The sequence below is a fragment of the Pholis gunnellus genome (genome assembly GCF_910591455.1).
Source record: "Pholis gunnellus genome assembly, chromosome: 18".
In the NCBI taxonomy this organism is placed as follows: domain Eukaryota; kingdom Metazoa; phylum Chordata; class Actinopteri; order Perciformes; family Pholidae; genus Pholis; species Pholis gunnellus.
This window is the reverse complement of record NC_136545.1, coordinates 5,373,827-5,388,019: the sequence shown is the minus strand read 5'-3', so window position 1 is coordinate 5,388,019 and position 14,193 is coordinate 5,373,827. Positions and strand designations below refer to the sequence as shown.

General features: G+C 42.3%; 1 protein-coding gene across 1 annotated transcript in view; it reads right to left on the bottom strand.

The window, feature by feature from the left end:
- Positions 1 to 14,193, bottom strand: part of vav2 (vav 2 guanine nucleotide exchange factor) — a gene marked incomplete at its 5' end in the record, with an annotated part of 117,475 nt that overhangs the window by 28,472 nt on the left and 74,810 nt on the right. Inside the window, 4 exons of the mRNA XM_079179266.1 lie at positions 3,179 to 3,279; positions 4,022 to 4,090; positions 5,268 to 5,366; positions 7,698 to 7,803. Coding sequence (XP_079035392.1) covers positions 3,179 to 3,279; positions 4,022 to 4,090; positions 5,268 to 5,366; positions 7,698 to 7,803 — 375 coding nt within the window. The remainder of the gene's footprint in view (positions 1 to 3,178; positions 3,280 to 4,021; positions 4,091 to 5,267; positions 5,367 to 7,697; positions 7,804 to 14,193) is intronic.

The window sequence follows — 14,193 nt, the reverse complement described above, 5'->3', positions numbered from 1 at the left end:
ATGCAATTTTGAGGAACTGCGCCCTGGGCCTTCAACCCCCACCCTCATGAAGCCCTACGTGCTGAGCCAATCTCCAAGCAAACCAGAAGTGACAGGCCGTGGAGCGAGCTAATATTCTCTGACACATGGCATTGGGACCCCCTCACCTCCACTCAACATTTCCAGCACACAGTAAATGGAGGAGAACATAGAGCAAAGACCTCCAATAAAGAGGCTCGTAGTGCAGCCATGATTAGGGACTGCAATGATATCAGGGAGCCAAGATTACTCCGGAAATGAGTTGGGGAATGTCGACAATGAGGATATCAACAAGAGCGTACTCAGATGCCCATTGAGTTTATAGAGCTTCCTCCGAGCCCACTTTTCCCCTTAGCCCAGTTCTGGCCGTTTAAAAATTGAGAAGTAGTCGAGATAAACCAGTGACATTTGCAGCATGGCATTCAGTTAAATGACCAATAGAAGAAGAAAAAAAAGAAAAGCTTTTTATCTTTTGCACCAACATGAGAGAGAGAAAAACAAGCACATTGTTGTAAAGGTCACCTGGACTTACAAGCATAGATAGCCAAATTAATTATGCCAAGCCTGGTCCTCAGAAAAATCGCCAAGATGCATGATGGGAGCGGTGCCGTGCGAGTCCAAATCCCCTGGTCCCTGTCGCTTATCGCCACAGAGAGACAAGACACCCCGGTGGCTTATAATGAGGCAGGTATACACGTCAAACAGAGTCAAAGCCTGCGACGCACAGAATCTGCAAATCTAATGAACCGTTTTCTTAAAATAACCCTGCTTCTCATTTCCGAGAATGTCACCACTTGATACATTTTAACAAAGAACAGCAGCATGTCATCAGCAAATTTGTTTATGAATAGAAGATAAATGTTAGTTATTTCTGTCAGCGATAGAAGGTTAACATCCATTTCAAAACAACAAATGTGTACTATTACTCTGTGGCTCTTTTTCCCGGTTTGGACAACTTAGTTCCAATGAAAGTAATCTTAATGCTACATTATGCAAGGATATTGCAGTTTAGCATGTTTCCATCTTTGCGGCAACAGTTTGACAGTCTGGTTTCATCGTGGTAGTGTCCTAGTGCACAACGCTAGGTCCATAAAGAAATGTTTCTTCCCAGTTGGGTGTGAAATAACTTGACTATCCTGCACAGAGCCTTGACCTAAACACTTTTGGAATTCGATGTAATGCCGACTGTAACCTAGGCCTTGGCGCTTTATTAGCAGTCGACCTCTAGAGGCGAACATTTTTCTGGGAATCCAGTGGGTCACGAGATTCACGCGGGATGGAAGACAATTTCCTTATTCATCACATGACTGGGGCCGGACGTGAATCATTATAACAATATGTCCATTTTTTGTTCACATTTAGTCTAAAAGAAAAAAACGTGCAAAAAACAGGGCTTAAATCACAAAACTATTCAATCAACAAGATAGGACTGTAACACTACGGTTTCTGCCAAACTCTTTTCCAGTCTTTTCCCTGTTTCTCTCTTCCCGTGTGCATCCTCTGAGCTTTCACGAGACAAACTCCCAGTTCTCTACGGGGACCTTTGGCGAGCTGGACCTTATCTGGGATTGCGTGCAAATGAAGATTCCCAACCACTGTTCAATCAGATCAGAGAGTCAGATGAGCTGAACAGGGAAGGAGGTACAGTAGGAGTGTGTCCATGCATGTGTGTGTGTGTGTGAGAGAGATAGAGGGAGAGAGTATGTGCCTGCCTCCGTCTATTAGCAGAAATTGAGCCTCTAATGTCACACCAACTTTGTGTTACATGGCCCTCTAGGCTTAAGGAAGAAGCATGCGACAAGCCTATTACCTATGAAAACTGACGTCAACCAAAGAACTACTGTGAATGTCTGTTTCAGGCTGGAAGGATGAGGAGGAGGGGGAAAAAAAGAGTTTGTGTGTTATCAGGATCACTGAGCAGAAGAATATAATACGTGCTTATGAATGCACAAAGAGGTAGGCACACACATTTGGCGGTGTGTTACTCACTCTTGCAGTAATGGGTGCATCATGTGAGGAGAGTGGCATATCCACGGCTGTGTGTGGAATTATGACCAGGGCCAGAACCTATCATCCCCATCATCACCATTACCTATGAAGCAGCCACACTCGGCACAGCAGGGAGTGCAAATCACCGCTCCCCTCAGGGATGCAAATGATCCGCACGTTGCTCAGCAGCTGGGCAAGATTGAGATCTGAGAGGAAAAACCTCTTTGCTAATAAACATCTGCTTTCCCGGTTCCACGGCACAGAAATCCCCTTCTTCTCTCCGAAGACATTCCTTTCTATGAACAAGTGAAACAGTGAATATTCTGATTTGTAAAGTGAAATGTAGTTGTCGGCCCCTCCATGCTAGGCATACGTAAAATGTAAAAAGAGTATATCCAAAATATTTAAATTAATAGGATATTAAGAAACATACTGTATAGGTAATAACAAACTCTCTAAAGGTAACAATAAATAAATTATAAGGAAAACTAAATTATATTTCCAAGTAATACATATGGTTGCATATATAGATAACTACAACAAATATATTACATATGCGTAATATCAATATAAGTGTTTTAAATGATGGTGCAAATAGAAAACGTATATTAGGTTGCAGTGTGAATGAGGGCATAAATAGCAGTGGTATGGTGATGTGCCAAAGCAGCACAACCGAAAGCTCCATCTCCTTGATACATGGTGTGAGTGCCGGTGATCACCTTTAAACAGAACAGACGAGGCAGGTGGCTGCACTTGAAATAAAGTGAAACCTGATTTTGTCAAACACTTGAAACAAGTTGAAGTGCAGAAACAGTTTAAATGTATTCTTACTGTACTTCGAGCAGTGCAGGAATAACTGTGACAAGCAAACGCAGTCTTTAGTGGATTTATATTCACCATGTTGGTTGAATGGGGAACAATTGGTTACACGGTTTCTCAGCTTTTTTCTCAAACATTTGATTTAGTTTTAAATTCTTTTAACACTAATCCCAGCAATCCTCTGACCGATGTGTGGATACTCACCATGATGCAGCCTACTGACTTTAAAAAGGGAAGCAAATCTGCAGCTTCCTCTTAACTACAAGTGGGTTTAATACTCAATATACCGAAAGAACAACAACATCTGCTTGTGCAGGGATTCAACAACGCAGACACGTTTCTGATTACTAACCTTTCCTTGAAGTCAAAGAAGATCTTCCCCAGGCCGTTTCCTCCAGTGACCATGTTCAGGTCAATGGCTCGCAGGAGGGCGAAGTGGACTTTTATTACATCCTGAGTGCACATCATACAACAAATTACAATCTACCCATTCTACTATAATGAATCCTTTATACATAGTTGTTAACATAAAAAGAACCACTGACACCGTGGATAGTTATTTCCTATTCAACAAAAGAATGTACTAATATTCAACTGACTGCAGTCAAACCCTTTACTGCTTTAAACGTAATATCCTTTACTTGATTCAGTTGATTCTCACATGCATAACCAGTTCATCTGTAGATTATTATTTGGACGACCCAAGGACAGTGGAAACTAATTGAGAGTCTACAAATTCAGCTATATATATATATAAAACATTTGTTGAATTTGTTGAATCGCAGCGCATAAGCTACCATGTTAGAAATGCCTAATGTTAGAAAAAAAATTAGTTACCTAATGTTCCTTTAGGTGTTCACAGTTTTGGTAATATTGAAATGTTGCTTTTGATCAAATTGTACAACAAGAATTACAGCCCATGAGTCACTGTAAGTTAATTAAAAAGAGTGAAAATACATATACTATTTTGTTCACCCCCCCCCCCCCCCCCCCCCCCTTTGTGATGAAAACATTGAACTGTGACATCAAAATGGCAGTGCAAATCAAAGCGTGAATATTAACATTAATAATCTACAACGCACCCTGTATTTTATTCATTCGGCCACCCATACACATGTTGAATTATTCACGTGGTGTGCTGGACACTCAGGCGTGCTGTATAGAATTAATTTGCTTTGCTTGAGCGGGTCCTCACCTCAAGATTGACAAAGATAGCCTCCATGTCCTGTGGACTCATGACTTGCTTCAACGGGATCATGTAGTTCTAAAGAGAAACGAGAGAACAATCAGGGGAAAGACTAAATATCAGCTGAGGAACAAATGCGGTACCCAGAGTTGTCCGTCTTTCATTTAAAAAAATGTTTATGGATAAAATTCAATAAAGCTCCAGCCAAGCTTTTAGCAGATTTGTTTCGCATTATATTGTAGAAGATGGAGCCACCATATTGTTGTTTACAGGGTGCACGAGTTATTTGATTTCAGGATATAACACTGTATCTGCCGTCACGTCAAAGCTGCACTTATGCTTACGGAAGAGAAACCTGCCTATTGTTTCTCCAACATTGTTTTATGGTTGTCACATTCCATCATCATAAACAACAACAAATAGATCAACTAAGAAGCAATGAAGAAATGAGGCTTTATTAACCCCAACTCAATTAAGCTTAACGAGTCCTCTGATCACGAGAGGGTTATTTATTCCCATTTAGTTTCGCGTTGGGCCAACGCGGCAAACACAGGATGCCCATTTAGTTTAATGAAATTAGCGGAGCGCGTGATTTGCGGCGCTCCATCAAATCGCGAATGAAATCTGTCAATGCGGAAAGTGATGTGTTAGCAGCGCCGAGCTTAACAATGGCTCATTATCACACGGAGAGAGATGGTGCAAGTGTGCGAGTTTATGACTCTTTACGCACACATAATCCGCTGTTTTATGTGGATGCAAATCAAGTTTGTCTGGGTTTTTTCCCGGCTGTAGGGGTGTCCAATGTTACCGCAACTGTAATCACTAACGAGCAGAAACACAGAAGGAAATAAAGAAACTGTGACGGGTAGGCAAACAACACACCAGTGGGAGGTAAAGATTCTTGAGAAAACAATGTAATATTCTCACACAATTTTAGGTGATGTAATATGTGTAATGTGTAAGTAATAGGTTCTTCTTTTCAGCTGGATACTGTATTGGATTCTGTGTTCACATACAACAATAATATACTCTGCCGGCTGTGACGTGCGTGTCTATTCTTAAAGCCCCAGGGTTTAGTGTCTCCTGCTGAGCCAATAATAAACCTATTGACCGGCTCCTGTGACATTTGCGCCCTCCAATTAATGTCCCGATAGCTGACATTTCCATGCTGCGACCTGGCCCACAGGCCTAAGACACCAACAAAGAAGAACTGACAAAAGGAAAACTCTCTTCACAACAGTGCATGTGCACTCACCTTCTCAATGTCCTCTAAAGTCTTGTAGTACTTTTCTTCCGTCTCCTGGATCTCCACTAAGCAGCAATTTCTCTTGTCATCTTCTGTCATACCCATTTTCTACGGCGAGACAAGGAAACAATACAGGCGAGACAGGACAATTAGACTGCGTGATTTTGGATCATTGATTCTCTTTTTACATAGTCCAGACCTACAATAGTTTCCTTGTGATTACTGTTTACTGTTTTTTGTGATGATCGCAGGGAAGTGCATGATATTCATGCACAGATTTCACATTGATTATCTATCTAAATTTGTGACGCACAAACACAGTTTTTCTTTTGTAGTATTTTTAAAGGCCCATACCAGTGTGGCCTTTTATGTTTCAGTCAATTCTCAAAACACATATATCCTGATAACTAAGCCTTTTGCAAACCTTGCTGCTGTATTTTGGAAATTGTAATATATGTTGGTGTTTTTTTTTACCATTGCAGGAGGTCAATGGCTTCTATTCATTTCCTTTGCTTGAGTTGTGTAATCTATCAAACAGCATTATCTGTATGAGATAATGCTGTGCCGACTTTTCCCAATCAATTTACCATGCAACCATAATGAAACATTGACAACGACGAACGACGGACTTGATGTTGACTGTGATGGATTACGCGACTCAAGCTGGTTTCTAGAGTCCGTTCTACGTCATTTCAACAGGATAATCTATTCACAATCAATTCTGCTGTCCAGGGAGTCCTGGGCAAACAATAATTGATTGGATTTGCTAGTTGATTTTCATACAGTCTGCAAATGAATGGAAAGCAATAGTTAGTGGAACCAAAGGAAAGATGCATTCAAAAATCTAAAACGGTCTGTGTTTAAACAAGTTAACACTCTGCACCATTAAGTGCGCTACGGTGCCGTCCCTCAGGTCTGACAGTTCTCTACACACATATATGACTGCAGTTTGGTGGCAGGGAGTAAAGTGAGGTGGCGATGAACAATGACTTTGGGGAGAAAAGGACGCGTCAGAGCTTTTTAGTGTCACTGTATGTGTGGGCTGGCTGGCTGAACAAGGCATATGTATGCATAAGTAGATGAATATGGAGTTTTTAAGTCATAGCCATGCAAGCGGGCACGTTTTGAGGATTGGGAAAAGTTACAAACTGATTTACTCAGAGCGTTTGTCAAGAGTCCTGACATCTGAGTAGGTCGTATAAACATGAATATATATCAACCTAGTCTCACTCCCAGACCTTTCGCATCTGCATTAGAAACACCAAGCTCCAACGTAAATCCTTCCGTGGCTATATATAAAACGCTGATATCATTTAAATGGCGAGAAAGTCTGTATAGATTCAAACAAACACAGGACTATCACCCAGGAGACCCAGTTTTAGTGTCCTGAGTAACTTCCAGTCTTTACAAACGGCAGTTAGGTAAGAAGTGCAGTTATTTAAAGTGGACTTATTTTAACCCAAACCACGATTTCTTTCCAAAGCCTAACCATGAGGCTTTGTTGTAAGTAAACATACACTGGAAGTTTATTTTTAAAGGAAAATGTATGCATGTAACGAGCGGAAAGTCCAAAACTGATGCTGGGGTAGAACGTCACAGAGAGAGGCTTCATTTCTATAGAGATGTTCTGTGTTGTGGGAGGGTGTTTGAGCAGGCCTGACTGCAGAGTTACTAACAAAGCCATCTGGAACAGATTTGGCTGTTGATAACCAGTGCAGATAATACAAAAACTGTAACTAGCAATTTAGACATGCAAGTCTAGTCAAGGCCTCAATCCAGAAAGTAATCAACCAATCAGAAGCAGGGCGCAAAGCCAGCAGGATAACGTTTATTTGTGGCAGCTGGTGGTCCTCGCTGATGTCACCGAGCTGAAGTCACAACCGAAGCCTCCAAAAGGGCCCTGAGGCACACCTTGGACCAGATGGGCTCCCCTCTACCAGCCCAGGCACGGGTCAATAATCTAACTGGCAGGACATTCTCTTGGGATGCTATGAGTTCGTTTTAAGTGAAGTGGTGGAGGGAGTTAGCTGACAGGGTAAGGTGAGTCACAAAGCACAGCAGCACTCACCTGCATGTATCTGATCTGCAGCATGGGAAAGGCAAAGCAGTACAAGTCAGAAGTCAAATTAATCAGCAGTTGTGTAAGAGATCGGAGTGCGTTTAGAGATCTGACATCAGGCAAATACGAAGGTAGGTCTTCCTCCAAGAAGTGTGTTTCCTCTTTTTTTAGTTCATTGCTTCTTTCCTGGTAATAAGTATTGTCTAATGTACACCAGATAAAGAAGCATCTGTGTCTAAGGTGACTAACAAAATGCAACCCTTTAGTCATATAGACCTTCAGCAAAATATGACAAACACCTGAGACAATTACATCATTAATAATTCACAAAAAAAAAACCTTATGATAAAAAAGCAGGAATTGTGACAGAGTGTTCTCACCATGGGTTGTCGTACTTCCACCTTAATGATGTCCTCATAGATGTCATCCCCGTCGTCCTCACACGGCACGCAGTCGTAGATGTCATCCTCACCCAAGTCATGCTCACTGGGGGAAAAAAAACACACGCACACAAGTTGGATGAACAACTTAACTCAAAGGACGGATCTTTTTTTACTGCGCCACAAAAAAAAGGCTTCTATGTCCACTTTAAACTGCTCTGACAGCTGAGAGGCACTGAGCAGTCGCACCAGTACGAGCTCATTAACTCTCCCGAGCCCTAGCTTGCAGAGCGATATTGGTGTTCCAGGCAACTGGACACAGCACCCGATGTTCACAAAACCTCCACCGAGTTACGTTATTGAGTGGCATTTCCCTTTAATGTGTTTATGCCGCTTTGGCACCCAGCTAGCTAACTGACCTTTAATTAGGCACGCAGCCAGCAGAGCACAGACAGCCACTGTGGGGAGGAGCGCCTTTTTTGGGGGAAAAGACCCTCATGCTCAGGGAGCCCACAGTGCATCTGCCTTTGTCCTGTAAAAGCAATTATTGTTTGGGGAAAGTTACTGAAGCAGAAGCCTCCGCAGGAATACGCTTTGGCAATGGGCCCACATCGATGTAGTTAATAACCAGGGAGCTTTAGGTCGCCGAAATGGTAATACATGATTAAGTACTGTAAATAGAGTAAAAGTAGTAGGAGCTGACTGCTAAATAATGGAGGACCAGGGTTCTAGCTTGGCAGCTGCTTGCTTGTTTAAACAAAATTCCATCCACCTCAAATGTACTGAGGAGGAGTCCGAATAACGCTCACATGTAATGTTGCCATGGATTCAGAGCATCACACTGAAGGCTACAACTTGAACCCTGTTCATTTCTTTACATATAGTAGTTTACATTCAGGCATATTGGCATCATTAAAAGTCTGTTGAATTTGGCTAGAAGCAGTTCCTGTTTGCAATGTACCCATGTGGTGTACAAACAAATATGAATGGATTGCTTTGATACTGAAGAAAACTTGTCAGGCAGGCTTTGGACTTACATGGAGCATTTTTGTCTTGTGATTTTTTTTAGCAGATTCCTATACACAGAGAGAACATCCTCACACTGAATCTAAGTGTAGCATATGTGTGCTCTGCCAATAAACAGGTCAAACTACAATAACTAACTTCCTGTTGTTTTAAGAACGCCGCCACGCACCTCTCCCTTTCACCTCCACCTTATAAAACACTATCAAGAGTGTACTGTCAGAGTTGGCAGTCTCGACTGCCTCCAGGCGCTCAGAAAAGGAGAACCAAAGGGTTCCAGCTCGGCAAGTGGCCGCCGTGCTTAAATGTCCTTGAGCGTGACATTCGATGCCTACCAGCTCTGGGATGCTGATTTGTGCTCTGACCCGGACTGAGTGGGGGCAAGCGAAGACAGGATTTCCATTCTTGGATGAATAGTGCCTCATCCAGATGTATCTGTATGCATACCTGTTTGAGGAAAAGACTTTACTACTTGTCTAATGGCCATAACCGGTCTGTCCTAGCACCAAACATTTCACTTGGACATCTCGGAAATTGGATATTTTGTCAGGATTTTGCAAGCTTTATTGATTCATGAATATTCTAAAACAAGATTTATGGGCACAGGTTTGACAAAATAAATAAAAATACAGGTTATTGGGTTTTCTTCACTGTGACATGGCGGCACATGACCTTTTACATCTGCCATCATTGACAGAATATTGTGTGAATAGGGGATAAAAACCGGAGAAGATGGAACTGCCCTCATTGAAATATTCAGCTTTGTCGTCACGCTAGTGCGGGGGGTTGTTTGAAGTTTTAATTGAGGTGGCCTGGTTCACTGTCTGCGCTGTGCTCCTTCTTTACTTCATTAAGTTAAAGCGGCTCATGTTGAACACGGAGGAGCCTGTGTGGGAGGCCCACGCTGTCCCATCAGTGTCTCCTCTCTGAACTCTGAGATAGCAGCACGCTCCACGGTGACTGATGTGCTGCACAGCAGGGAAGCTCACAAAAATAAGACGTTGCACTTTAGGTTCTGCTCTTATCCCTCGGAGACAGTACTATAAGACGGAGGTGTAGTGCAAAGATCTAAGAGGAGCAGATCTCTCTTAGAGCATGGAGGAGGAGTCTGTAGGGCAGTCTGAGAGGATTACTATATATAGTATTACTACTATAGAACAATATTAATAATCTAAATTGAATAGAGAATTGAAAAATGTAATAGAAAAAACGTTGTGTTGGTTTCCTTCATCTACAGCTATTGATCCTGAACTTGTCAAAGGTTAAATATTCCATTGATTAGTGAAGATGATTTAGCCCCTCCCTCTTTGCCGGTTGGTTATTTTGTCATTGTTCAATACTCCTTTGGTTCAATCAGTCAGTTCAGTATAATTGTAGTGCTTTTCAATAATGATGACTGACGGTCTGCTACATTACACTGACTGAGGGCTCAACAGGTTTGGAGAAAAGCTTCCTATCGACGGGGGATTTCATTTATAGCACCTACCTTTGTCACCGACTTTATTCTATTCGTGTCTATTTTTCTTCTCACTTCTTCAATGGGCTGTTTGAGGGTTAGGATATGGTCTTAGTGGTGGTTAGGTCAATCTGAGGTAAATAACTATGTGTTTATAGGATTCTATTTTCTCTAATCTTATCTTATCGTATCGTATTATATTTCAGTTTTCAAATCTTGATCCATGTAAAGCACTGGTGACTTTGTTGTGAAAAATACTGTGTAAACAAAGAGATTCACAGGAAGTGGAAGATTACTTGGGGACAAAAGTCAGTCCCCTTTTTAGATTTTTAGCTCAAGGTTAGGATGAAGATAAATGCTACAACAATGGTTGAGGTTTCAATATGTAGTACTGATGTTTAAGGTTAATGTTTCAGGGTGTGTGTGTGTGTGTGTGTGTGTGTGTGTGTGTGTGTGTGTGTGTGTGTGTGTTCTTAGAAAGAGAAAGGTGGGGGACATGATTCTTGCCAGTGTAAATCTGTCGCACCATAACTTTAAAATGTACATCCCTTTGTCTCTTGGACATTAATAAATCATATGAATGCACTTTGTGTGTGCCTGCACATGTGCATGCATCACAATGCAGCAGTGAGGTAGAAAAAAGGGGGCAAAGTCCTGAGGACTCGTGAATTAGGTCTGATCTTCTGTCTGATTAAACAGTGACGGGGCAGAGGGTGTCCATGGTGTCTGCACGCAATCGGCCCGCAAGCCTCTGCTCCCAGGCCTCAAAGACATAGAGTTACATCGGTGCAGGGACGGAGTACGACTCACCATATCAGAGCTACTGAGCATTGGTCCCCAAAGGCTGGACTGCTCATAAATAATATTATGTTTTAAAATGTTTAATATTCTGTCTGCATCAAGGCTTGTAACATCATGATGGTGCCACCGCACTGCATCTATACAGCTGATGAGACTGATACAAAAAAAACAAAAAAACACCCCAAAAACATCTCAGGTTTAAGGCCCCTGGAGGTTGCATGTACCACTGTCCCTCACAATGCTAACATGGTGGATGAAATGCACAACATACTGATTGATGCCCATCATCAGTGAGGCCAAACTGTGAGCGGTTTCCTGAGTGCGGCACTATAGGCAAAGTCATGTGGGCATTGACATTGTAAGGGCTTATTTTCTCAGGAGCAATAATTCACAGTAAATTCCACGGCATTAGATTTTGATATTCTGTATGTACTTAAAGAAGGTTTTGGCCTGCTTCTCACTTGATTTATTCCCTCAGTAAACATTGTAAACATGTGTTTATGGTCTCAATCTCTAGTTTCAAGTCTTCTTCAATACAGCATGATGTTCATTTAGTAAATTATGGTCCATTCAGAGTCAAATAGACCATAAAGCAGGGTATGCTTTAGGGCGGGGCTACCTTGTGATTGACAGGTCTGTGTTTTCGTTTTATGACCTTAACCCTTTCACAGTCTGTTTTCAATTCATTAAAGTTAGCTAAAGCCTTTTTGTTAACCTAAACATGTCTTATTCAACCTTAGATTGTACTAAGCTCCACCCTCTAGTGTCACTTCTGGTTGCAAAAAAACCAAGATGGCCACAGCCACAAACCAAAATGACAATGGCCAACATGCCGAACTCGAGACTCCAAAACTTCTTTCCGCCTCCGCTTCTTATATGGAGTTTATAGTTGTTAATGGCCGTCTCTAGTTAAGAATAGTTTATCCTGACTGTGGTCATGTGGTCAAGCTATTGACTTTTCATGCCAACCTGCCCACGGGATTAATGGTGCAAAAACAAACTGCAAAAGAGTGACACACAGGGCTTGTGACACTGTTTGCTTTGGAATGGAAATCTATGTCCACCTTTCACAGAGGAAAAAGTCCCTTGGCGACTGTGTCCGATCCACCCCCATTTCATGCTTTGTCAACTCCAGGATGGAGTCATTCCAGACGGGGAGAACTCCGAGTTAAACGACACGGAGACTTGACATCACAAAGCCGGAGGAAGGAAGTGTGGATCAGGTTTACCACATTAACCCAGGAGACCTCAATTAGGTGGAGGCTGGCCACTACCTGACTCAGACGCGCCTGCAAACAGATGTGGTGCAGCAGAAATCAAGCCGGAGCATGCCTCACAAATACAACATACACCTGCACCCATCACAGAATCCCTGTGCCAATCATTTACAGCTGTAATTTCCTGGTGAGCTCATACTGACAAGCCTGAAGCCTCAATTCACCTCGCCTGACATGAATTCTTCTGACTTGATATAGTAAATATGGAAATCACCCAGCAAGGTAAGTGACCTCTGCTCAAACCTCACAAATGATACATGGTCAACCACGAACATTCTGCTGGCTGAAGAACAACCATCTATAAAAGCCTTAAAAGTCTATCAAACCAATTATATCTTTAAAAACATTGATTAATACATCAGCCGCCATTACATTAGTGAGTAGTGGACCTCCAGCTGTCCTCAGAGGCCTCCACCAGTCCACCAGTTCAAGTCTTTTGGCTGCTCCAGATGAAAATGAAAGGTTGATCGATCTGTCGCTGGGGCCGGGCGGCTGGAGCTGGTCTTCCATTTAACGTTTGGTCTGCTGGCATGAACTCGCTTTTTAAATCTCACCTCAAAATCAATTTTTATAGATTGCCTTCCATGGCACTTAGTATCCTTTTGTCGTCTTATCACTGAACTTAATGATGCCATTTTATTGATTCTTATTGTTCGCCATCATAGTGCTGCTCCATGCAGCTTCATTTTCTCACACTAAATATTTTTGGTGACAATATTGCTGTTTTCTTCCTTACATGCTGGTATTTTTATGATACCATATCGGCTGTCATTGTATTATTTTCTGTCCCCGAGATGCTGTTAAATAGTACTGCATTCATTAAAAAGAAATGACTGTTATTACTGCGCTGAGCTCATCTTTGTCCTCTCCCTCACTCTAGCAGTTCCGTCACTCATCCATCGTAAATTATGCATGCATCAATATTTCAGGCTAATTAATAAGTCTTTCAGAGCAGGGTTATTGCTAGCGTGGCCTATGTGCTAAGTGTGTCCAACTGTATTAGGTGCAGGACCTGCTGAGGAATCAATTATGTGTCCGACCGCCGATGCATACATGTTCTTTGTAAAAGGTCAAGAGCAGCCATGCTGCAGAGCAGAATGATTCATTAAATGAGACCCAGCCCTCTGCACCTTCAGGTGACTAAAGGAGCACATTGTTACGACATTGACCATTTCTGAGGAAAACTGAAAAAGCTCATTGAAGCTCATTGAAGCTGCTTCTATGCGGCCAAAACCAGGCGAAAACCTCCAGGTCTAGAAAGTGAAGCCAATGGCGAGGTGCCTTAAACTGCCATTTATTTCTAACGGTCTCCGGCTGCAAAAAGAAGTCAGATTGTATAGATGGAAAAAATTAGGGACATGTCAGGAAATACAGCAAGCTGAGTCTGACTTCTTCTCTTTTTGAAGTCTTTTATGAGCATATTCACATCCCTGTTTTTTTGGTAAATGAAATCTTTGATTCTAGTATTTCCTCTAATCTCTTCACGTTTTTTTTTTGTGCAGGATTCAGTTCCGTTTTCAAGGTAAGGAACCACGTTCCAAGCTAGCAGGGCTAAATGTTTGCCTGAGCTGCACTCTAATCCAGCATTAGCCTGCTTGGCTGGCACCCATCTCCTCTAGCGAGACCTCATTCCTCAACGCCACAATCAAGTATTCAGCGGGCATATAGCTATAACCCGCATGGTCTCCCTTCTATCTCCCCCTCTCCTACCTCCTATCTTTCTGTGATGAATGACACCCATCTCAGAGCGGGAGACTAATTATTCTCCATTAATCTGAGTTGAGCGGCTGCTGTCACCGCTGGAACCTCTGCAAACTCCAAGAGCTATACTTTTCTCTCTTTCGCACCCAGCAAAAACCCATCCACCCATCACACACACACACACACACACACACCAAACCAGGAAGCCGGCCACCGAATCGGTCCAGAGAGGCAGCCA